The sequence below is a fragment of the Pogona vitticeps genome, chromosome 2, assembly GCF_051106095.1.
Source record: "Pogona vitticeps strain Pit_001003342236 chromosome 2, PviZW2.1, whole genome shotgun sequence".
NCBI classification, from domain to species: Eukaryota; Metazoa; Chordata; class Lepidosauria; order Squamata; family Agamidae; genus Pogona; species Pogona vitticeps.
The window spans coordinates 178,485,757-178,511,592 of NC_135784.1; the positions used below are offsets into that span (position 1 = coordinate 178,485,757).

The window sequence follows — 25,836 nt, forward strand, 5'->3', positions numbered from 1 at the left end:
CCGAACTGCTGCCGATGCCTTTGCTTCCCTCGATGTTCCTGTGATGACATCACCTCTTTTGAAAGAGCAGAGAGCAGAGGAGGAGATCTGCCAGGAGCACATCAGTCAGCCTTATGCACAAAAGAGCGAAGAGACAGCAAGAATCATCCCGGCAAACAAAGGGCTAGTTTCACAGGCCACTGATCCGTCCTTAAAAGCCTCCCTCCCCCTCCTCCCCAGTTTAATGGAAGAAGTCATATGTATAAACAGATGATCTCATCCTCTGGCTGGTTCATTCTGTTTCTTCTCCATTAACCACTCCGAGATGCCAGTGTGTGATTCCCGTCTCCTCAGCAAAGATGGGCCGGAGGGTAGAACTGGGCAGTGACGGAGACCTTAAAAGCATCAGAGCTAATGCTGGCAGCAGGGAAGGAAGTGTGGGTTATGATATGGGTCAGAGATCTGTGGGATGCCTGTGTGCCTTTCATTAAAAAAATCTGTCTTTTTTTCCCTGTCTGCCCCTAACCAGAGACATTTGCCTCATAGACAACAAGCTTTTTCAAATGTCTGTTATAAAAGGCACATTTCTTTTTTCCCCATTTAAGTTCCAAGCCAAGTCACCTGGCCTCCCAACTCTTGGGAAGGTTTAACTTGGAGCATGTAAAGGGGAAGAACAGACAGACATCCCACAGTGTACAAATCTTGCCTACTTGTTAAAGGCAGAGATGGGGAAAGTTAAAATTTTTAGACTATAAGTCCCAATAGCCCACAGCCATGGTCTGGGTGTGGGATTCTGGTATCTGTAGTCCAATAGTGTTGGATATATTGCAACCTATATATGATGCCTTTGAGAGTTTTTAGTTTTTAGTTACTCCTTTCTGGACTGGGGTAAATGACAGTCAACTCAGTAGCAGGCAATTGTTTCTTCTCTATCTGTTCTTTCCCCCCACCTTTTTCCAGTCAGGGTACTGTCAAGTGAACCATGGAGTCTCTCAGAAGTGGACAGAATGATGTGTTCTGTCAGCTATTTAACCAGTCAGTTAGTAATGGAGCTAGTTAACCAATTAAGTTCAGAGATGTAACAAGTTAATATGATGTTTGGTTTTATCTATGAAGAACTGTAAGTAAATGGAAACATCTTATTCTTTTTCATTACCAGAGTCTCTAAGCTGAATAATTGAGCCAGCAAGTGCCAGTTGAGGTAAACTAACAAATAAGGGGTGGCTTACTGAAGGAGGCCTGTAGCTCAATCTGCTCTGTAGGTTCATGCCAGAACCATTTTATTTGCTGTGTAATTAAAGGAAGTTTAGTTTTTATTAAACCACCCTCAATTTCTCACATAATCTGCCCCCAAGAAATAGAACATCATAGATTTCCTCAAGTACTTCTTTAAATAACTTCCACCACCATCTAGGTACTAAGCATTTTCCCAGCAAAGGCTGGGTCCCAGCACCCTGTTCATGGAACTAATGGCAAGTTCAGAAACAAGGGAGTTAAGCATTGGGCAGGGCTGTGGGTGGGATGGGGTGCATTACAACTGCTATGCCTATGAATGTGCCCTGCAGAAAAAGTGCCCTGTTTCACTCATCCCCAAACTGGAGGAAAAAGGGGGACACTGATTTGCATAACACTGCATGTGGTAATTCATATGGAAAGATGAGACACTAGGAATCATTTCTTTTAATAATTTAAACATTAATGACATCCTGTCTTATCTTAGTGGAAAAGACTGTTGCTAGATTACTTGAGTGCCTGCCAGTTCATGTTGTTCCACTCCCTGTGGATGGACAGGCTCATGGTCCTTGATTCCCTTCCTTAAGGTTCTTTAGGTTTAAATCAGACTTGGACTAGAACTTCCCTTCAAATAATGTAGATCATCTTCCAGGCACTTCTGATGGCTCATCAAATGGAGGTCTTCCCTCCCTAGAAGAGGAGATGCAGGCCCCCTTACCTGAATGCCCTAACCCAGAACTCAGCTAGGTGTAAACAGAAAAATGAGCCAAGGAGCACATTTGTACAGAAACTGGAAGGAAAAAAGAGAAGATGTAAGGACTCCTCTTGCCCACCAGTTCCTTCCTTTTTCACATACACCTTCACTATGGTTGCCCCATGATACCCTCATAAGAACTTGGCCTTTGCAATCCTTTGTTCCCCCCCAACAGCCTGAACAGGCAGGAAAAATCACATGTTTCACAGCTACCAGCTTAAGCATGTTCCAGGATTTAGTAGTCCACAATATATATATTCTTGACTACATATGTGCCTCATGTACATATACATGCAAGAGAAAGGCAGACAGGGAACAGGAAAATATGACTCCTTGGGCACAAATGTGGAAGTAACCAAAGCAGGTAGAAGTGGACATGTTATGTGCAATATTTTAGCAAACTAAAAAGACGGGGTGGGGCTGAGACAATTCCACAACATTCATTAGGTTCCAATAGTTTAGAGGTTTGAAAAAGGAGGAGGGGAGAATAGATATTGATTTTTAAATAAGGTTTCACTCCTGTATCATAGAGTGGCAATGATATCATATGCAAGTTAGGGATATGTTGCTTGCATTAGTCATCCAAGAAAGAAAATCAGGGTGAAGAAAAGATACCATGACATCATCATGAGAACAAGTAGATGGTGCAGCATGGAAGGCAGGCTTGTCTGTAGGAATTGCTTTGCTTATTATTTGAATTCCGAGGTCTAGAAACTGTGGTTAGGTAAAAAAAATAATGGGGGGTGGTGGTGGAGGAGCAGGACACACATGTACTTAGCATTAAAGAGCAGTGTCTTTTTTGGGTTTCAGAACTTTGAAGGAATAAGTGGCAAGTAATAACATGATCTGTCCTGCTGTACACCAGAAGGTATACAATGATGTCCCTTTTGAATATGGAGTAAAAAAAGGAGTAACTTTGCTGGATTTTGATGTAGGTATATGGTACTACTGTGTAAAAGATGAGCAAGAAAACAACAACAAAACAAACCCCCAGAAGGGACTGCCCTGAGGAGATTATAGTCCAAAATTGGCTGGGGAGATCGAAATGTGAAAGGGAAATGATAACAGAGGGCAGCTTATCAAGGGAGCATCCCACACTGTAACATTTTGTTGCAGGTCCCACTACTATGGCCACTCTTACTGCAGTGAAGTCATCCTTGTATCTGAGAGGACTGACAGTGTAATTATCTGGGCTACCCTCTCCCCCTCATACACACAGTCTCATTATTTCTTTCTGAGGTGCTGCTGTTGCTGCCGCTGCTGCTGCTTTCTCAGGGAGACAGGCTGGCCCGGTTTCTGCTGAAGCCTATATGACCACTGCAAGAGGTTTGACACTGAGTGAAGGTGCTATTAATAGAAAAAGGAGAAAAATCAATAACTCGGAGGCCAAACATAATGCAATTTTAAACCAAGCTCCCACCCCATAATTGCTGGCACTCTCCCTGTCTCCTCCTCCTCCTCCTCCACCACCACCACCTCCTCCTTCCCCTCCTCCTCATCTCAGGACTTGGCTGCCTGGCTTGTATTTCACTCTGCTCTCAATTGACTTTTTCACCAAGATGGCTGTCCTCCTTTTTTTCCTTGCATACAGAGTATTTTCAGTCTCTGGGAATGTGCTGTCAAAAGCAGCCACGGCACGTGCTACAGGCATAAGACTTTCTAATTTTGTTTTCGCTTGCTTGGCTCTCCTTCTTACACAGGTAAGCATGTCCTTGCATAACCTCAAAAGCCCAGGAAGGCAGGTAGATCTCCATTTGAAAAAAATAAAATAAAAATCTTTCAGTACTTTTCAATCACCAATATTTGATTTATTTTCCTCCCTGGAAGGGAAAGGCTGATTCATAAATACTTCATAGCAACATTTTAGATACAACCTGTGTCTTGGTGGGTGGGTAGTCGTATGTCCTGTTTTGCTGGGGACAGTCCTCTGTTTGCATCCTATTTGGCTGTATATTATTAATAGGCACAAACTCTTTCATGCCTTTATAACCTTGAGGATGATTACTGAAACACACTGTGAGTGGGGCTATCCTTGGTGATGGTTAAAGTGCTTCAACCTGGTATCCAGAAAATCACTGCCTGTCTTTCATTCTACAGGTGGGAGTTCACACTACTGAGTCATCAGTTATAATCAAAGTTTTCTCCACACAGTGGAGTAAAAATCAAGGGGGAAGTGTTCTATGTGACCTTTTTCACTGACAGCCAGATTTTTTTTTACATTTTGGGGTTTCTCTTCACTCGACCCACTGTCTTTATATTTAGTGATGTGAGATCCAAACTGCAGTTTAAAATGGTGCAGGCCAGATAGAGGTTAACGATCTCAGTGAAAATAATCATTCTTTAGTAGGAAGACCCACAAATTCAGTTGAAATTGAAGAAATGCATATTAGTGATTGGGGATTTCCATAAAGGAAGAAGAAAAAGAGGAGATACCGTATATGCTTCTTAATCTGAATATTACTGTATTTTTAAAGTCAACATTTTAAAAAAAGTCTGCAAAATTACTTTGTAGGATGGGAATATAGCATTGCAATGACTCTGAGACAGCATAAGTATGGGACAATCAGTGCTGTCCATAGCAAACATATGCCACAAATACATAGCAGCATTCTTCTTCAGCCTTGGAAAGGAAAGGAAAGTTTGTACTGAACACAGTGAGAGCTTTTGCAAATCAGTCCATACTTGTTACATCTCTCTTAAGTTTAGTTAGAATAGAGATACAGTACAAGAGAGGGAAATATTTACACCAATTTAATAACTATTGCAGTGGCCATTTGGGACCTAGATCATCAGTCTTGTGAAAACCAACAACAGCAACAACAGCAGAAGTTGAGGTTGCAGCTTTGTACATACATACCGTACATACCTAGACAGGAATGAGTCCTCCTGAAGTTAGTAGGATTGCCTTCTGAGAATATGTTGCCTAGGACTGTGCTATAAACCTCTTCACAACCTTTGCCCTGCAGACATTTCAGACTACCTTTCACTGTACTCTATTTTCTGCTTGTGGAGTCCATTTATAAGAGGCTTTTCACGGTTTCAAAGGAAGTGAAAACAATGAGGTTACAAAGTAGAGCTTTCACAGTAATGGCTTTGATATTCCAGAAATGTTCATATTACTACCAACAGGCATCTTTGCTAGACACAGAATATCTTTATTCAGCCGTGCATCAGGGGCACTGTTCCAGCTTCCAACCAGAGATGACCAAGGAGGTTTCCAGGGGAAGGAAGATGTGTAGATTTCAAAAATGTTTCAAATCACTGTTTCCTCAAAAACTGCCCCTCTCCACTTTCTACCTCTAGCCCCTAGCAAAAAAACAAATGGCACACATATTACTCTGGTCTGAAACAAGCAAATCCATAGGGGAATCAAGGGGCCACTGAAGACTCGCTATATGATTCGGTTGCTATATGGTGTGAAATGAACACATTAAAGGTGCTTCAGAGCTTATTGGACAGCTCAGTTAGACAAGGACAGCCATGGATTGGGAGCTCTACCTAGCAAACCCTGCAAAGGGTCACCATAGGTTAGAACTGAATTGATACTGCATAATGATTATTCAGAGGCAACATTTTGCAGTCTGAGGTGGAAGAGAAAATGGTGTCCCCATTCCATCTCAAGGCCTAGATTCTTTTGCTCAAGTTGGGTGCTTTGCATATTATCCATAGCGAACAGAATTATTTTGGTACCTGAAGCAGAAAATTGAGCAAACAATAAATATGCAATAACAAGGTAATTTCTGCTGCTGCCCCTCAGTATCTGTCAGCAAAGGTGATTGCTCCACTCTGCCTAATGATGCGGCCAGCCTTCAACCTCTCTATCTGCTGATGTCTATTCTAACGAAATTTTCACTTGATGAAAAGTTTGGATGAGGTAAGACATGTCTGAAGGTGATAAGGAGGCTTGCATCCACTGGCATTTTGAATGAAGCCTCCGAGATGTTTTACTATCACAGGTAAAGGGCACAATCCCCATGCCACCCGACCTCAGTTCTATGTGCAGAAGCCAACCAATACCGGCAGCTGAGCTTTTATGGCAGCACAGACAATGGGGCCATCTCTTCCACCACATCTAAAAATATCAGACAAGCTTACCAGGAAGGAGGGAGCTTCATGGGTGGCACTTGCAACACTGACCTCCAACACCCCACTGCTGAACTCCACGGGACTCCCCAGCCGCCTAGAGTGGTCCTATGTGATTCAGATAGGCGGGATATAAATTAAATAAATAAATAAATAAATGTCTGCTGCCACTTCAGGCTGAGACACCACTGGCAGGGAACAGGCAAAGGGTAGGGGACCCATGGCCCTCCAGATCTTGTTGGACGGCAACTCCATCAGCCTTAGCCAATGGAGAAAGGGTGGTGGGAGATGTTGCTCCAAAATATGAAAGGGGTCTTATCAGGGACAGAGACTCGAGTCGTGGGACTTGCCGTCAATTCGGACCTAAACCTCACCAGTGACTTGACTTTATAGTTATTTTCATTGACTCCGACGTGACCTGCAACTCAGAACCCACCCAACCCTCCCATTTTTCTTGGCGGGGAGGGGGAAGCTCATTTTCAATAGAGACTTGAGGCTTGGTACCAAAGACTCAGACTTGGGCTTGGGACTCAGACCCGAAGACTTGCCATAACTCATATTGCCCCCCCCCCATCCCGCTCCAGACAAAACCAGAAGGGCTGCAGGGCTTCTTCCATCTCCTTCCTCCTCCCTCTCTTCTTCATGACCTGCAATGTCCTTTTCTCTGACCTTCCGTCCTCCTGGAGGACTTCACTCTGCCCTTACCAGCCTACTCTCTTCTCCTGTGGTATGCGGTGACTTCAAGGAGATTTGATACATGAGCTATCGGAAAATACTCCTAATGGGCCTGATTGATTCTTAGGCTGTGCCCCCCCCAACCTTCCTGCCAAATCTCTTTAAGCCTGCTGAAAGTCAGCATAAATTCTAGCTAAACACTTTCATCTTAAAGCTTCGGTGTTCTCTCCCTCCCTCTCCATGGCGTGGGGGCTGGGGGGCCTTGCAAGGGGAGCATTTCTAATTCCAAACTGATGCCTCACATGTGAATGGAAACCATGGTAACAGGGATGTAAGTGTGTGTGTGTGTGTGTGTGTGTGTGTGTGTGTGTGTGTGTGTGTGTGTGTGTGTGTGTGTGTGTGTGTGTGTGTGTGTGTGTGTGAACATATGTAGTTTCCATGATATCCATGGCTCTGTTCTTCCCCTCTTCCATGGGGTGTGGGTTAGCACTGTGGTTGTTCAGATGGTGCCTTATTTTGCCGCAGATGTTAATGCCTAAGGGGCTATTTCCAGATGGCACGAAGGTTGGGAATCGTGAGGCACAAGTGTCATGTTGTCTCCTCCAGAGCAGCTCCCACCTACATCTCCTCCTGCTATTTTGGCTCCAGACGCCTTCTGCCTATAGGCAGCATCCGCCACAGCACCGACAAGGCCATTTATAGAAGAGTTATGTGGATCCTGAAAGCCTACTGTCTTGATCAGCTTAGAGGACGGCAGCGTTTAGTTTTGCTGTGAGATTAAGGATGAGGGCAGGAGGAGGCCGGGAATTATAATCCAACAATATCTGGAGAGCCACACATTCCTCAGCCTCACTTTGAACAGGTGGTCCTGACCCTAGCAAGACACACAGTTAGCTCCAGATCCAGATCTCATGCATCTGTGAACCTGCTGCCAATTGATAACCTCTCTGTTTAATCTAATTTACAGGATGGTTGTGGAAAAAGAAATCAAAATCAAAATGAAAATAAAAAATGTTGCTATCCTTGATCTGCTTGCAAGGAAAGTTGGAATATAAATAAAATAACACCCACCCACTCCTGATTTAGAGGCACATCAGATGGGCATCTAGCTCCCTGTTTGGTCTGCTGAAGGGATGGGATAGTTTGCTTCTTTTTCCTGGAGATCACACAACACAGCTGGTCTCCAGAGCATTCCTATGGTGGTGAATTCAGCTGCAGGCAGGTTCTCGATGTGACCTTTAAGCCAAATCCAAGAGAAAGGGGGAAAATCTCCCTGGTTGCTCCCTCTTGTCTCCTCATGCTTCCAGGTGGAAGTTTTCAATTTTCAGTTTTTTTTTTTAAAAGTGATGCGGTGCATTAACACTACCTTAATACAGTCTATTTCTCCCCACTTCCCCGAGACCTTCCATAGAGCAGAGGAAGTTAATTTATCAGTATCCTGACATCCAGCGGCTGTCTTCTTAAGCCTCTTCATGAGATGGGAAAGAGACAGAGTGACAGAGGAAGAAGCAGGACCAAATAGGTTTGCTTGAGATGAGTACGCTGTTAGATGTGAGGAACACACTAAATGGCACACTGGACCTCTGACTTGACCTCTAGTGCTTATTTAGCCTGCTGCAGCATGCTCCAAGGAGTCCATGTGGACAAGCCCCGTTTGTATTAATGGACCCAAATAGACCTTCCTGCAAAGGTTTGCTATTACATAATTCTAGCAAATGTGTGTGGCTTCAGAAACCCATTGGTCTCACCGTCACCTTAGTGCAATCTCACTTTTCCCTACCTGCACCCCAAATAATTTCTTTTGCACAGGCCTTTCTCTGCTCCCTATGATGCATCCAATTTCTTTTAGGATTACAACCCATGAGTCCCATTCCAACTACATTTTTCCCCATCCTTGTCTTTTTTCTCCATCTACTCCAGTACTCAGCTTAGTACTTACTGGATACACCTGTAACTTCACTGAACTATATACAGCTCTCAGAACTGTCCAGCCAGCATCATTTGGCCTATGCAATTATTGATTGGGAAATCTCTCACACTTGTACTCTCACTACTGTTTCAGTAAGAGAAGAACAACTCCCACAACTCACCAGTCTGCATGGCTACTCAAGATCAGTTATTTAAACAGGGGGACCAATGGCATCTGTGCAAAATTTCACTTGTCAAGCTCCTAGTGTTTTGGAGAGTTGGCAGATTTTGTTTAGAGGACTGCAACTCCCATAGTTCCCAAGTTAGCATGGACTGTCAATTACAACTCATCTGGTTATTTAGGTTGGGACCTCTGTAGTACTTGTGGGGCGGGGTGGGGGTATTTCCAGCTCTTAATGTTTCTGAGATCTTTATGAACACACACACAAAAATATAAACTTTCCACTCTGTTTATAAAGTGCATCCATCTCTCTCCGCTCCCCTTGGAAATCCTCTCTGTTTAAAAGAAAAGGAAATTTGAAGTGTAAATATAATGATTTGGATTTTCCACTCTTCCTATGGACCATCAGATTGCCACAAATCCAAACAAGGTATCCTATGAGGTAATTTCATTCCAAGAACCAAAAACAGTGTCTCTTGAGCAGACTCAACTGAACAATACTGGCATATCCTAATGATAACACAGGTTGCCAGGATTGGAGCTGGGAGAGAATTTATCTCATTTATTTACAAGAGGGATTTGTAACAGAATACTGAAGCACAGCATATTCCTCTTTGGTGTTCCATGGGCCCACTCGAACTGCAATTTACTTTAACACAGTAAACCACAACCAGATTAGGCTCATTTGAATCAATGGAATTTACAGAGGGGGTAGACTCACTAAATCCCTATTGATTCAATGGGCCTACTCTAGTGTGAGTCATTAAACTAAGCTATAGGATTTTGGCCATAGTTTATTAACAGCTTTGACAATGAATAAGAAATGAGGAGCCTCCATGTTCTGAGGCAATATACCTCTGATAACCAGTGAGCAGGGGAAACAAAGAAAAGGAGATGCTCCCCTTTTTCATTTTTGCCTGACTCATAAACGTTTGTAAATGTCTGTCAGGCCACTGAAAAGAGAACAGACTGGACTGGGTTCGATGACCAAATGCTTCATATGATGATGCCCTGATGGGTGTGATGCACATGTCCGTGGTCAGAAGTGACTAGACTAGACCAACAATATGTAGAGATATTTTCATCTTAAAGTTCTGGTTCTGCTGGAATTTGTAGAGATCACTGCCAAACATTTTGGAAGCAGTACCATTGCTTATGGTTTGTGCACTCGCATGACGCGTTTGTCCGTTTTGATCTTGTTTCAAAGCCACGCTGAACCTATTTGTCCAGAAGTGAGAATGGGGCAAAAGAAATGTGTGAGTAGAATGCTGTTGGAAACACATACCCCTCTCCCCTTGGCATAAGCAATTCTTTCCAAAATGATGGTCTATCTCCACCTTAGTGACATCAACCAAATGGATTTCTCCTGAAGTACAAAAACTGTCCCAAGCCTCGACAGGGAGTTACTTCCAGTTCTCAGCAGCCCTTCCATAGAAAACCCTTCCTGATGTATTTCGGCCTTCTCTGAAGGGTCAGTTTATTCTCACAGGTTGTTTCCTGCTGCGGCCTCTTCTATTGTCCAGAACATTGAGTTCCATCTCGGAGCTCTAAGGGTCTGTGTGCCACTCTTTCACAACTGGGACAGAATTCAGTCTAGGACATGCTCACATGGATAAAGGTCTATTCCTCTCCTCTCTTCTGCCCCAATTGGTAGCTGCTGTGTATGAAAACACTTGTCAAGGTTGTATTGTTCCGAATCTGAACAATGCCAGCCACGCATAGCACAAGCTGGGAAGTATTAATTACTGATGGAGTACGACAGTGAGGAACTGGGCAGGTGCCAGCTCACGGCTTGTTTGCCCATCACTGCAGTTTGGCGTGAAATGGCCCCTGGCAAGGCTGCTAAAGAACAATTTTAGTTCTCTTCCCCCCACCTCTATGTGCTCAACAGCAGGAAAGGTCAGGGGCTCTTAATTTAATTCATACATTCATTTAATTTAATTTAATTATAAATACATACACATTGTATGTTTATACAGTATAATTCTCATACAATCTTCTATGAGTAAAACAATTGAAAAGGTGACAGGAAAGATAAGGAGCCCTTGCTGAAATCCACTAGTCCCACATGCTGCTCCCTCCCATTCACATTAAATCACTGTCTCCTACACTTTTCTCAACGCAGTAGTGGAAGGAGCCATTGCAAAAAGTAGGTGCATGGGCTCTCCTTGATCCCTGTAACTGAAGCACTGTTTTTCAGTCCCTGCTATTATGAATATACCAAATTATGTATAGCACAAGACTTCCACACACAGTATGTACAGGAATACGTTGGATGAATTTGACAAGAATCTAAAATAGTTTTGTCCAGGCTTTAGGAGTGTGTGTGCATGTACATGCATGCCATGCATACATACACTTTCTCTCGATAGTGCAGGAACACAAGGAGCTGCAGGATAAGGTAACCGGGTTAAAATTCAACATTGTGAGATTCTCAGCTTTCACTTTTGTTACAAACAAAAGCAAAGCAACTTCTGGTCCCTGTGGGTTCAAAACTCTTGAAAGCAGGTGCTAGTTGCTGCTGTGGTACAAAACTATTAAAGTTACAGTGTAATATGATTTATAGTTAAGTTCAATTTTTATAGTTGCTTTTCTTTGGGAAAAATCCCACAGAATACTCATGTTGTTTGGGAATAATCATAATAAAGTGCATACCACAGTAAACCAGCTAGCCTTTCAGATGCCAAAGGACTCTTTGTTATTTCAGTGTGATGCAGACTTGGTCCGGAAACACAGGACTCAGTTCAATGTAGATGCTGCCTTAAAAGCCATTTGGCTTTATGTCAAAGGTAGAAGAGGGTTTTTCAGACCATCCAGTGTCTGCAGCACACACCCACCCCTCTCCTGCTCTTGCCATGGCAGATGGAAATAACCATGCAGCTTACATAGGGATGATAGGATAATTCTTGCACTCCTAGTTATGTTGCAGTATTCTACTGGCAGCCCAAATAATGTTGCCAAGATGAAACCCACTGTCGCTTGCTGTTGTTCAACTGAGTTGTACAGTTCATAGGTCTCAATAAAGGTAGAAAAAGCTCTGAAATGATTTATTTTTGTCTCATTTTTTACATCAAGACACTCGAGATTTTAACAGGAGCATGCAAACTTTTTATATCCACTTATGCTTAGGTATTGTGACAGGCTATGCAACAGTGTGCCCTACCACTGTACAGTGCAGTCATGTTTATTCAGAAGCAACGCTGTGTTCAATCAACTTGGCCTTGCAGGTGTATTTAGGATTCCTGCTCAATTCTAATTACTTCATGCCCAGATGAATTTTGATGCAGTGCCCTCTACTGGGAACTATTCTGGAACACCCTTCACAACTCTTTTCAGTTGATATACAGTATAAACTATGAACACAGAAAACTAGCATGCTGGGGAGAAAACAAGGCTAACATACTTCAATAGGACATACTCCATTGAGTAGGTTCAAAATGTCAAATATTTTGAAGGGATCAAAAAAAGCAAATCAGGAATTTACATTTTTCTGTCTTTGGAAATCCCCGCTCAGGAAGTTTGAGATATGAAAATTATGGCTGGAAGTCAATGAATTAACATTTGCAAGTGTTATTATAAAAATCATATGACTGTTCTGAGGCAACAGAATTAACAGTATAATTTGATCTGAGTTTATTTATTTTTATAAGAAGGAACAAAAGTAATGGAAAGACCTTGATACATCTTTGATGACAAAGGAAGTTTAGAGTGAGGTGGAGATCTAAGTTCTTGAGTTTTTTCTTTTGGCTGGAGAGACCTTTAACGATATAGTTCCACTTATCACAGGAGGCTGAAAGAAGAGTCGAAAGCAATCTATGTTTCCTCATGGAAATTAAAACTAGGGCCAGATTTCTGTTTTATCTCAGTAAGAAAACTGCTTAGCAGAGAATTGTTTCCTCTACTTTGTGGGTGTTTCCATATTATTAACTTTACTGGAAATCTCACTTACATGTACACAACCTATACCAACCCCTTGCAAAATAAAATTCTCTTTGGAGCATAGGCTAACTAGCCGATTCTTCTTTTGTGACTAGCCATATGAATCAGTACATTTGGCCCCGTCACAAAGTGGTTCAATTGAATTACTGCAGTAAATCCTTTGCCCACAACCTGAGTTTGATCACAATGGATTCAGTATCCAGCTCAAGGCGGACTCTTCGATCTCTCTGACATTGGTAAAATGAGCCCCCAGCTCACTAGGAGGCAAAGTGTTCCATGTAAAATTACATTGCAAGCCACACAAAGAGTGCTCTAGCACTGTATACAAGTTCAAACAACAACAATAACAACAATGATTTTTCAGTTAAAGCTAATACACTCCAATGATAGCATGGACAAGATGTGGTCTGTTATTTACATTTATATTCCATCTTTCCACTACTACGTAGTCTCCAGGTAACTTACAATAATTATAAATCCATAAAAACAAGTAAAAGCAGATTAAACCATAGAAATCCTTTGCAGTTAAGCTTACATTTAGGATCATCACATAAAATAAAACAATATCATAATCCAATTTAGAAAGTTGCAAGAGTGGAAACGCATTGCTACTCCAAGGGGAGTTCCTTTCACATTCTGAGAATCCACCCAGGAGAAGCTCCTTATTCATGGACCTGTCAAGTGGAGATGTTGTTGCATTGAAATGCCCATCATCTTTCACTCTTGTCTATGCTGGCAAACTGAGTTGCAAACTGATAACATCTGGAAGGCCACGTGTTCTCCAACTCTGCATTAACTATAGGAAAAGACACACTGTTTTAATATTTTAGCCACCTCAGGACTAGTTCTTCAATATATTTCTGTTATCCAATGAACTGATGTACCGAGTGATAACAGGATGCTTCAGTCGCATTTAGTAGGACATTTTGCTGCCTTGGGAGAGCAACAAATGGCCTCCTTATTTCTGCATAGTCAAGGGGCATAGCACTCCAAGGCAGCCAAATTATTTTAGCATTGGAAGCACAAGCACCTCGCTGCTCCTGACCCTAAAAATAAGGTGAAAGTATAATGTCCTGTTGATAGTTTATGCTTGCATAAGTTAAAATGCGTAATTCACTCCACAAACTGCCAGTTGTATTACCAAGTGCATGCTTGTTTTGCAACTGGGTGCACAATTTTTATTAGTGGCCATGCATCATCATAATCTTAGAACTGCTGAGCAGGAAGGAACCCTATGGATCATTGAGTCCAGCCACTGTCAAGGACGCATGATGGGGAACTGGACTCCCAACCTCTGGTTCCATATCCAGATGCCTAAACCACTGAGCTATCCAGCAGTTCATCATGAACTCTACAATTTAACTTTATAATGAAATAATTAGGGATGGGGGTATTCATATTCATATATGCATACCCCTACACAGGTGGAGCTAATGAGGGTCCGGCCCCACTTACCAATGCACTAATGCCACAGGATCCATGCTCCTTTCCTATCACGCCGGAGATCACGATTGCCGAGCCACTCCTGGCAGGAAGCAGGACGACAAGCCTCTCTGCCAGATCAATGAGTGGCTCGGCAATCACAATCTCCGGCGCGATAGGACGGGAGTGCAGACCCCGCGGCATTAGTCCATTGGTGAGTGGACCATCTGGCCCCATGGGGCTGGACTGTCGTTGTCTCCAATTGTGTGGGGGTATTCATATTCATATACGAATACCACCATCTGTAATAATAATATTTGCCTGCTGTCAGTTTCAACATATGGCAACCACTTCCAGGGTTTTCTAGGTATACAATACTGAGAAGCAGCTTACCACTCCCTTCTTCTGGGAGCACCCTAGGACTGTGCAGCCTGCCCATAGCTACCCAGGCTGGCTCTACTCATAGCAGGCACAGTTGGGAATCAAACTCTCAACGTCTGGCTCTGCTAAACTTCTTAGCTATCCAGCCAGACACAATTTAACTTAGGCTAGGCTAGGCATCCCTCAGTCTCGAGAGACTATGGTAACATGTTCTGTATGGAGGAACAACGTCTAGTGTGGCTAAGAAGACCAATTCGAGAGTGACAATCCCTTCCACACTGAAGACAAATCCAATCTGTTCCCTGTCCAGCTCCCTGATTTTGCTGCTTTTGTGACTGCCTTTTTGACTCGGCCTGCTGGACAAGTGTCTCTTCAAATTGGGAGAAGCCGTGATGCAACGCCTGCCTCCAGGCTGAACGCTCAGATGTCAGGGTTTCCCATCTGTTGAGGTCCATTCCTAAGGCCTTCAGATCCTGCTTGCAGATGTCCTTGTGTTGCAGCTGTGGTCTCCCTCTGGGGCGATTTCCCTGCACTAATTCTCCATACAGGAGATCTTTTGGAATCCAACCATCAGCCATTCTCACAACATGCCCATGCCAACGTAGATGTTGTTACACAAACATTACTTACACACATTATTTACTTACACACACATATAAATCATCAACAGAAATCTGGCCATTAAAAAGCTAACAGTTTGCTGCCATATCATGATGATCACATCAGCTGCATGCAGAGGTCATCATAATCTGCCTAATAGTAAGACCAAACACAGAATATGTTTTAGGTGTGACTGGATAGCATGCTGGGCTGTTATGTTCCAGGATGGGGAGTGGGCATAAGGGAGGGTAATATTACAATACTCAAGAATTTCTGTAATGGCTGTACAAAACAGAATAAAATAAAATTCTACCCTATCTTCCTAACAGAAACAAGTCTTTTGAAAATTGCCTGGCACTTTGATGCTGCTAAGCCTATCAGCAGTAAGAGGAAGACATCAAGCTTGGCTCAAAATTGTTGCAGAATTTAGAATATAAAAAGCTGCAGGAGTATTGTTCTGTTCAAATAAAAAAAACCTTTCTTTCCTTAGCACTTCATTCTGCTACAAACATTCCCATCTGCTTCCAGCTTTTAAAAAAATTGATAAGTAACTAACCGGAGGTGCTAGCAGCACCAGCTATTGGGCCAAGGAACAATTAAAAAGAGTAAATGACAGAAGTCTGATACCAGCCATAGTATTCGGAAGAATGAGGTGGCTACTTCAGGCAGCAGGTGCTGGGTTACAGGAGAGAGCAGCAAGGCATCCCCAAGTATGTTTGATAGAAAGGAGTCCTCTCTCAGAAGTGCTGCAGTGCAGAAAGCGCCAACCAGCATTCTAGTCTTTTATACGTGGACTGAGGGTGCATCTCTTTGTGCCTTTCATCCTTTGCCTGAAGCAGAAAAATGTCTTGGGATGGCTCTGCAGTATTCACATGTCCATTCCACTACATTATAGGAATTTATATTCCTTGTGCAAAGGGGAGTTTTGGGCAATTTATTTGATAACAGAAAGGTACTGTAGTTGTTTTAGAGGCAATTCTGATGCAGAAAGAGAAGGAAATGGAGGCAAATCATTCAGGGTAGTATTATTCCATCAATGGGACGGAAGCATCACGGGACAAAAAGGTTTTGCTGGGTGCCAAACCAGATATTTTCAAGGCACAGAATAACGGTTGTTGTGGGTTTTTCGGGCTCTTTGGACGTGTTCTGAAGGTAGTTTTTCCTAACGTTTCGCCAGTCTCTGTGGCTGGCATCTTCAGAGGACAGCAAACTGAATAACGTTGGGGGGATATGAAAGATAAATGTTGGCTGATTTACTCTTGTGTAAAGAAAATGTAAAATTCCTATAAGTTTGTTCAGGGGAAAACTGATTCTATCTTAACCTCTGGCAGGCACACCGGGTCTTCTTTGTACAGTACAGTGAAGACTTCAGGATGGTTGCTGAGATGATTGCTTCACGGGCTATTCGCCGTCGACCACCTACTGACAGAGAACAAGTGCAAGAGCAGGCGAGACTGTCAGGGACCACGAAAAAAATAATAATCGTGATGCAGAAGGGCGAGCTTTCGCAGATCAGGCGTCACGACCATCCACTTCGTCAGTCGTGTACCCGAGTGAGGAACATCAAAGGTCTTCAGAGGACTTAAAACTACTCTTGAGAGAAAAGTTCCTTTTCAGACGAAGGGAGGAGGAGGAGGAGGAGGAGGAGGGAGGGAGAGATCGGGACTCGGGGAGGCGCGAGATGGCGCGTCCACCAGGCGTCGCTAGGAAGCGGCGTCCCGAGTCCCCCCAAAAAAGGAGGCCGAGCCAACTCCTTTCTTGTTGAAATCAAATGGCGTTGCTGTGTGAATTAAACTGGTGCTCCGATGGAAGGGCGCGGGAAAAAGAAGACCCTCCCTCCCTTCAAAGGCCCTGGGCAGCGAGGGAACAGAAAGGGAACCACCAAAAAAAAAAAAAAAAGCACAAGAAACGCCCCCTTCGAGGGCGACGAGCATCACCAACGGCCGAATTTCCTCCTCGCGACCGCGGCGCTGCCGCCCCCCCCCCCGGAAGGCCTCTCCCACCTCCTCCTCCTCCTCTTCCTCGCCTCCCCCTTCTTCACGTGACGGCCCACGTGGAGGGGGCCGGGCCCTTCCGCGCGCAAGGGCCTGGGCCACCCGGACACCTTGCTTTCCCCGACAGGCAGGCGGAGCGCGGCGGGAGGCAGGAGGCGGGGCGGAGGGGCCTCGGTGCCACGCGTTCCGCTTTCGACCTCCCGCCCCCCCTTTTCCCTTGCTTCGGCCCAGGGTGGGGGCGCTCCCCACGGGCTGCAGCCACCGCTCGGCGGCGGCGGCGCCTCCCTCTCTGGAGGGCGGGCTGGCGGGTGAGCAGGCTCGTGGGCGGCTGGCTGGCTGGTAAAATGGAGGATGGAGAGGCGGACCAAGGCCGGGGGGGCGGGCGGGGAGGGGGAGAAGGTGCGGGTGAAGGGGGGCAGGCGAGTGACCGGGAACTGGGCGCTGCGCGGGGGCTTGCCTCCTGCGCTCTGCAGGTGCCCCCCCCAGGCAACCGTGTGCCGCCGACGTAGTAGTCCACAGGATGACGTTGTGGGTGGTCGCCGATGACGCAGTCGTTACCTGGGCGTCACGCCGCTTCTGGCGACCCTCCTATATGGCCTAGGTCAGGAGAGAGGCAGGGAGAGGGTTCGGGAAGGGGGGCGCCCCGGTGCGACCTCCCCTCGTATGAGCGCCCGTGGCCACGGAGGGATGTGAAACCCGCGTTTCGTGAGTCCTAGTCCGACGCCTGCCCGTCTTGGCCTTCATAACATATAGTGTTAATAGGAGGTATTCTACTATGTTATGTCTCTGCGGTTGGAAGGTGAGGGCAGCAATCAATCAATAACGTTATGGAAGAATTGTAGCCTTCTGGTTCCTACAGAACAGGCCTTGCAATCTCTGGAAAGATTTGCTGTTGGGAAGAGTGCCATGCTCAGTCGTCTCCATCTCCATAGCCCTAAAAATGTGTTGGATTCCTACCTCCATCCTTCTCTTCTGACAAGTGTTATGATTGTGCTTTAGCTCTCCCCGCCCATTTTATTTACCTGCTGGAGAGATATGAGCTGTCCTCCATCTTAGTTTGGTGTACTATGGATCTGTGACTTTTGCTAGGCTACTGTGGCGTTAGGAAAAAAAAAAGCATGGTACAGTAGTGGCCACTGTCAAGTAAGAGTCTTAATCCAAAAAATGGGACCCAGCTGATGATCTCAGGGAATAACGTCTTTACAAGAAGGACTGAGTTTGGACATAAAGATGCGATCTAAGCAAAGCAAAGTGGCAAAAATGTAGAAACTGAGGCTGCCCTACTTTGGGCACATCATGAGAAGGCAGGATTCTCTGGAAAAGACAATAATGCTGGGAAAGGTAGAAGGCAGCACAAAGAAGAAGGATACCAAGTACAAAATGGACTGGCTCCCTGAAGGAAGCCACACTACACATAGGCTTGAGTTTAAAAGAGCTGAAGAGGGCTGTTGAGGACAGGACATTTTGGAGGCTGCTTAGTCATAGGGTCACCATAAGTTGGAGGCAACTTGATGGCACATAACAATAAAGCAAAGTACATTTCCTAGACTGACTTTAGTGTCCTTCTTTTCAGACCGAGTTTTGGGGATATTCCCCACGCAGTATCCAGCATTCATGGATCCCACTGGATTGCAGGAGGCCAGACAGGTTTCAGCAGATGCCAGAACACACTTCAAAGTCTGCAGGTTTATTATAGAAGCAGGTGAGAAGTCTGTTGCAGGCTTCCCATGTTGGTCCTGTTGAAATACCTACTTGGTTAGTGTTTCACCAGTCTCTGTGTGAAAAGAGGGCTGTACAGTGGCAAGAACAATATGGGCTGGGGAGATATTGGGAGGATCCTGTAGAGCAGGGGTGAAGAACGTGTGGTTCCTCCAGATGTGGCTGGACTGCTGCTTGTCTCACCATTGGCTCTGTGATAAATTGCAGTCTGGCAGTATCTGGAAGGCTGCAAGTTCCTTGCTCTTGAGAGAGGATCCAGTCTGATAAGACAGAAGCTGCACCACTCATAGATTGGGGACTGGGACTGGGAGAAGAGACTGGTGGGCATCATGAGCCACTATGTAGCGGCAAAGCATTTATGTTGAATAGCAAACAGTGGCTTCACCAAAATTGTTTATTTTTGCTTGATAACTTCAGTCACATTTTCATTTCAGTTACTCCCCCCTCCCCGAAAATAAATGATATATAGTACAGTACTCTCAATGTTTTGGCACCCATGCCCATAGAAAGGTGAGAGCAAGTTCGCGTCTCATTGAGGGATTAGATGATAAACTACAGCCCCAGTGGTTTTCCTTACCGTTTCAAAAGAAAGAGGGTTGGAACAGGGTTGGGCAAATCTGTGGTCCTGCAGATGCTGTTGGACTATGACTCCTAAGATCCCATACTGTTGGCTATGTGGCCTTGCAGGTGTTAGCCTCAGCCATACCTGGAGGGCTCCAAATTCACTCTGAAATCTCTGCTTTCTATGGTCCTTCCCATCTAGCCTGAGGTTTCCAGTGTCCTTTCTTCCTCTCTAGTGTTTGCAGGCTAGTGGTAGTTAGGAGAGCCAGAAACTGCTTCAGAGTATCTGTTTTCTATTGACAGGTGTGAAGCTGGGCTTGCGCTCTGTCCCCATTGCTACGGCTTGTACCATCTATCACCGATTTTTTATGGAGGTCCCTCTGGAACCATACGATCCCTACTTGGTAGCGATGGCTGCCCTTTATCTGGCTGGTAAGGTGGAAGAGCAGCATCTGCGGACAAGGGACATCATCAACGTGAGCCACAGGTAAATAAGGAGTGTGCATCCATGTGAAATAGAAAAAGAACATGAGGCTGAGAATGCTAGAATTGGATATATTAGGAGTGTGTAACTCCATGGGATACAACAATAAGGCATAAAGGTCAGCTTCTTTAACTTTATCCTGACCCAATTCCAATTCGCATGCTAAATGTTCTAGTGACAGTTGGCAAAACTCCTTTACTTGCAAATGGACTTCTTTCCAAGGCAGTGATGGGGATTCTTCTGTTTTGCAAATTATGTTGAACTCACACTTCCATCCGCTTCAGTCAGCCTGGCCAGTGGTGAGGGACTTGGGGAGCCGTAGGCCAGTATTGCAGCCTCAAGACAATTAAACGTTACTAATTATGTCTGTATTACCAACAGTTGGATTTAAGTAATTTTTGAAGAAGAGGTATGAAATAAATTATCACACGTAGTTGAGAGAGAGGACTTTTAAATTTATTCCTCAATATACATAACAGTAGCCACAGTAGAGCCAAAGCAGCTTCAGGAAATTGAGACTGTTGTAGTACTGAAAACATGTCCATATAAAGTGGTTTAGATACTTAGATTAAGACAGAACATTGTGAGTATCACAACTGATACTTAGATTAAGTGGTTTAGATACTTACGGTAGATTAAGCGGCTGCCCCTAGATCAGTGGTTCCCAACCTTGGGCCTCCAGATGTTCTTGGACTACAACTCCCAGAAGCCTTCACCACCACCTCTGCTGGCCAGGATTTGTGGGGGTTGAAGTCCAAGAACATCTGGAGGCCCAAGGTTCGGGACCACTGCATGTAAAGGACTGGCATGTGACTACCTTTCTGACTGTTGAATGGAGGATTCAGAGGAAACATTGTGTCAATTTAACTGCACTTAACACAATAAATCTGTCATATTATTTTCCCTGCTCCCATCAGGTACCTGCACCCCCGGAGTGACCCCCTTGAGCTCGATGCACATTTCTGGGAGCTGCGAGACAGCATTGTCCAGTGTGAGCTGCTCATGCTACGGATGCTATGTTTCCGTGTCTCCTTCCAGCATCCCCATAAGGTCCAGGCTGCACAGCATGGGGCTCAGGGTGGAAGCAGGGGGGGGTATGAATTCCAAGGAAGGCAAGCAGTGAAGACCAGGGCTAGGCAACGTGCGGCCTGCTTGATGTTGTTGGACTGCGGGTCTCAGCGTCCTGCACCATTGGCTGTGCTGCTTAGAACCTGGTGGGAGCTGTATTTCAACAGCATCTGAAGGGCCACACGTTCCCTGTCCCTATTATGGAGTGTTGGAGCAGAGAGATCTGTCTTCAGATCTTCCATCATCCATAATGTTCAATGAGTGGCCTTGTTTATTTTATTATTTAAAATATTTTTACCCCACCTTTCTCCTTTAAAAGGACCCAGTGTGACTCACATCATTTAAAAGAAAGTATTTAAAGCTAACAGTGAGTTATACAAATGCTCAAAAGGATCAAACAAATACTATACCAAAAAAGAGGTAAACATAAGTAACACCAAAACACAAAGCTTTCAATGCAGTAAGGTACAACAAATCATTAAAAAAAACCACTCAGGCAGCCAGTCATTCAGGGAAAGCTTTGACAGGGCAGCCAGTCATTCATTCTTTGCCTGCTTGCAGAAGGATAGCAAATATAAGGTTAGGCTGGCCTCCCATGGGAGGGAGTTCTAGAGACTGGGTGTAGCAACAGAGAAGGCCCCCTCTCATATCCCCACCAAATGCACCTGTGAAGGTGGTGGGACCAATGATGATCCTGATTATCATAACACTCGAGTTGGTTCATAACAGGAGATGCAGTCCTTAAGATAAGTTAGAACCTGCACTTTGAGTTGTTGCCAGAAACAGATCAGCAGCTACTGGGGCTGCTGTAATGGGAATTATGTGATCCCTGTGACCAGCCCCAGTTAGCAATCTGGCTGCTGTGTTTTGGGTCCACTGAAGTTTCTGGACACTGACCTACTTCATAGGGGCATTCTGCGGCTATAAAAAAGGACAAGAGAGAAGGAAATACATGTGCCAATCTATCATCGCCTGTGAGGGTGGTAGCAACAAGGGTCTGGAGTCAGAACCCCTTAAGGACTGTTTGCTGCCGACATACCAGGTGCCCAAATAAAAGCATGGAAGAAATTAGATAATAAAGGGGCTTTGTGGAGGACATATTGAGGAATCCCCTTTTCAGCCATCCCTGACAGCTGGTTTTCTTTCTTTCTTTCTTTTAATACAGTACCTGCTTCACTATTTACTGTCTCTGAAGCAGTGGATGAACCGTCACAGTTGGGACCGGACGCCAGTGGCCGTGGCTGCATGGGCCCTCTTGCGAGACAGCTACCATGGGCCTCTATGTCTCCAGCATCCCCCGCAGCATATTGCTGTGACTGTCCTGTACCTTGCGCTGCAGTGTTACGGGGTAGAGGTGCCGGCTGATGCAGACGCTGAGCGGCCTTGGTGGCAGGTAAAGGTGGGACAGCAAGGTGTGAGTGAGCCATTGGCTGGGTAAAATGAATTAAGGGTTCCTCTGTAATATGAATGGGATCTCTTAGAGTATGCCTGTCTTTTTTTGGTGTGTGTGTGTGTTTGATATTTCCTATTACAAGTCCCTGAGTGTATTTGGTTTTGCTGGCTGCATAGGGCAGATTAGGGGACCAGTATGGGAAGAGGTTGTTGGTGTGTCCTAATATACTATAGCAGGACCATGTTCAAATTTCAGTGTAATTCAACAGAATGATCAAAACTTGAAACTGAATGAGACAAGATATGAGAGATCTATGGCTGGGTTTCCCACTTTCATTTATTTTTAAGTGGCAAAGTGTAGCTTGAAATTGATTGTCGGAGTTTTGAGGATTTTTTTTTTTTAACCTTAGTTTTCTACTATGTTCTGGATTCAGGGCTTCCTTATTTACAGTGGGGTCTTGACTTGAGAACTTAATCCGTATTGGAAGGCAGTTCTCAAGTCAAAAAGTTCTCAAGTCAAATCTGCATTTCCCATAGGAATGCATTGAAAACCATTTGATCCGTATCTGCTCTTTTCCGTCCATAGAAACTAATGGGAAGCTGCTATTCCGCGTTCGACCACTAGAGGGGGGATATTTTGTTTCTTTTTTTCTTAGGTCAAGAAAGGTTCAGGGAAGGCAGGGAAAATACAGTCCAGGCAGTCCAGTACCAGGCAGTCCGAAGATTGTCTCCCAATCCACTCTCTCAATGCTGGGAGGAGTGAGGAAGCAGACAGGCACCCTTTTCACTGGCCAACAGTTAACTGAAAGTTCAAATTTTGCACTTTCCCTGCCTCCCACGCGGGTTTTTGTCAGTTCTTAACTCAAATCTAAGTATGTAAGTCAAGTCAATATTTTCCTATGAGAGCGGTTCTTAAGTCAAAATGTTCTTAACTCGAGCCGTTCTTAAGTCAAGACCCCACTGTACTATTTGCCCTTGGAACCAAGGTATGCAGATACCGTTAAAGGACAAATAAAAACTTCAGGGACCAGTTTTTTTGGGGGGGTGGGTGGAGGCAATGCTAGGTATCATTAAAAAGGGGATTAAAAATAAAACATCCAACATTATAATGCCATGGTACCAAATGATGGTAAGGCTGCACCTGGAGTATTGTGTACAGTTCTCGTCACTGCACCTCAAAAAAGACATCGTGGAACTGGAAAATGTGCAGAAGAGTGTGACTAAAATGAGAACTGGGCTGGGGCACCTCCCTTACGAAGAAAGGCTACAGCATTTAGGGCTCTTTAGAGAAAAGGGGCCTGAGGGGGGACATGATTGAGAAATGGTGCAGGGAATGGGTAGAGGGAATAGTGGGAAGCTCTTTCCCCTCTCACGCAATACCAGAACCAGAGGACATCCACTGCGGCCACTGTGAGATACAGGAAGCTGGACTAGATGAGCCCTTGGCCTGATCTACTGGGGCTCTTCTTATGTTCTTATATAATGAGGGAAAAATTATCCTCCCCCCCCCACTCAGTGGACCCAATTCCCAACCTTGGGTAATGCAGGTGTTGGATTGACAACTCCCAGAAGCCTTCATCACTAGCTCTGCTATCCTGGGATTTTGGGAGTTGCAGTCCAGGAACATCTGGGTCACCCAAGGTTGGGAACCATTGATCTAGGCTATAGAACTCGAAAGAGTCCTGTCGCCTCTAACTTCCTGCTGATTGTTCTGCTTCCTTTTGTCATCATACTGCTGAAGGTTCTCAGGTGGCAAAGACCTTCTCAGCTTCAAGTTTGAAAATGATAGTTTCCCACCGGTCATAACTTAGGGATTATCTTTAAAAGCACCAGATGTAGGAAATGCATTTGGACTAAGCTCTGCTCACGTATGTGTGCACTTGCTCAGAGATCCATTGGGGCTATGCACGGGCAGCCAGCAGCCAGTTTGTTTACATCCTGTTTTGAATGAAGCCCTGCCCACCCCCGCATGCATGAAATGAGACTCCCATGTAGTGGGACAGAAAATTAGAGGGATTGTTTTTCCTGGCCAAAACATGGAAAGCTAACAATTTTGGATGGATTCTGGGAGTTGTAGCTCAGAAGCTCTGGTTTTGAATCTTACATGGCTGGCCTCTAGAGGGGAAGGTCGTAGGAATCACAATGGAAGCTGTAATCCATCCTTTCATTCAACTTCAAGTTTTCTGGAAGAAATCTATGTGTCTCTAGACCTTTGTTACTTTCCTGCTTTGCAGAACCTTCTTCCTGTGTGACTTTCTTTTCTGTCTTTCTACAGGTGTTCAGTGAAGATCTGTCCAAGCGTGTCATTGACCAGATTGTCTTGGAGTTGATACAGATCTATAGGATGGATGCAGAGATTTCTTAGGTGAACTTAAAAGAGAAACCCTCCTAGGCCAGAACCTGTCAGTTCCATCTGGGACCGAGGTAGCAGCAGGACCCCCACCTGAAGGGGACTGGTGTTGGATCTGTACCGTAGATACTTTGAATGGAATGATTGAATAGAACTATGCCTTGAGAGTTGCGGGAAGCCTTTGATCACATCCTTTGCTGCCCCTTCAACCAGCCTGAACTGAACCTGGAGCCTTCTGGCTCTTGGAAAATGAGGCCACTTGTCCTGTTGAACTCATGTTGTATCAGGATTCATGGGATGAGGAGGAAAGAAGTGGGGAAAATCTGTGTTCCCTAACCTGTTGGCATCCATCACAAGTGAACTGTGCTGCCGGGCTATACCCCCACCTCTGATTTCTGGTCTTCTTTGCTCTGACACTGCTGTGGGTAACATCAGAGCAGATGTAGTGATGTATTAAGCATGTTACCTTGTGTATCGGAAGGATTATCTGATGGATAGGTGATGGGATATCATTAGTTCTGGAGTAAAAACTGAGTCTTCGCTTGGCTGCTGTCTGGCTCTAGCTGTGTGACATATCCAGAGGAATGTGGGGGTGAATGAATGAAATTCTCGTAAATGTGCCCCTTCCTGACCTAAAATAATAGAAGTGTTTCTCCAGAGACTGAAAGTTGAAATAGATTGTGTTGAATGCCTGAATTGCACTTTTGAATGTCCATTTTATTGTCAGATGGCAAGTCCTGTGAGCCTTAGCCAGCAGGCTAGCAGTGAGGGATCTTGGGAGTTGTAGTCAATAAAAAACACTTGGAGGGACACTATATTATTATTATTATTATTATTATTATTATTATTATTATTATTATTATTATTATTATTATTATTATTATTATTATTATTATTATTATTATTATTATTATTATTATTATTATTATTATTATTAGCTCCAGTTCAGGCTGCTGTTAAACTTCCCACATTATCTAATGTGTTTTAAAGAATGGGGAATCCCTATTAATCAATCCCTGCACATTTTGTGGTAAGACCTGAACTTGTTGCCATGTGATGTATGGAGTGGCCTTAGGTTTTTACTATGAACTACCAGTATAGTTTATTGTAGAC

At 44.5% G+C, this 25,836-nt stretch overlaps 1 protein-coding gene across 3 annotated transcripts; it reads left to right on the forward strand.

Annotated features, from left to right (window-relative positions):
• Window positions 1-17,196: 17,196 nt before the first annotated feature.
• CCNQ (cyclin Q) lies at window positions 17,197-25,538 on the forward strand. Of its 3 annotated transcripts, none has more exons than XM_078386556.1 (6): window positions 17,197-17,488; window positions 18,723-18,851; window positions 19,733-19,916; window positions 20,831-20,963; window positions 22,147-22,374; window positions 24,649-25,538. In XM_078386556.1, exons 2-6 carry the CDS (start codon window positions 18,764-18,766, stop codon window positions 24,736-24,738), a joined length of 723 nt encoding a protein of 240 aa, XP_078242682.1. In that variant the 5' UTR covers window positions 17,197-17,488; window positions 18,723-18,763; the 3' UTR covers window positions 24,739-25,538. The 3 variants fall into 3 exon arrangements, with proteins under 3 accessions (XP_078242682.1, XP_072847535.1, XP_020648678.2); XM_072991434.2 differs by having other exon boundaries at window positions 17,321-17,457; XM_020793019.3 differs by lacking the exon at window positions 17,197-17,488 and adding an exon at window positions 17,805-17,948.
• The last annotated feature ends 298 nt before the right edge of the window (window positions 25,539-25,836 follow it).

Coding starts and splice junctions, on each gene's coding strand:
- CCNQ (XM_020793019.3), top strand. Junction 18,852..19,732: donor CAGGTTTATTATAGAAGCAG/GTGAGAAGTCTG, acceptor TTCTATTGACAG/GTGTGAAGCTGGGCTTGCGC. Junction 22,375..24,648: donor CTGAGCGGCCTTGGTGGCAG/GTAAAGGTGGGA, acceptor GTCTTTCTACAG/GTGTTCAGTGAAGATCTGTC.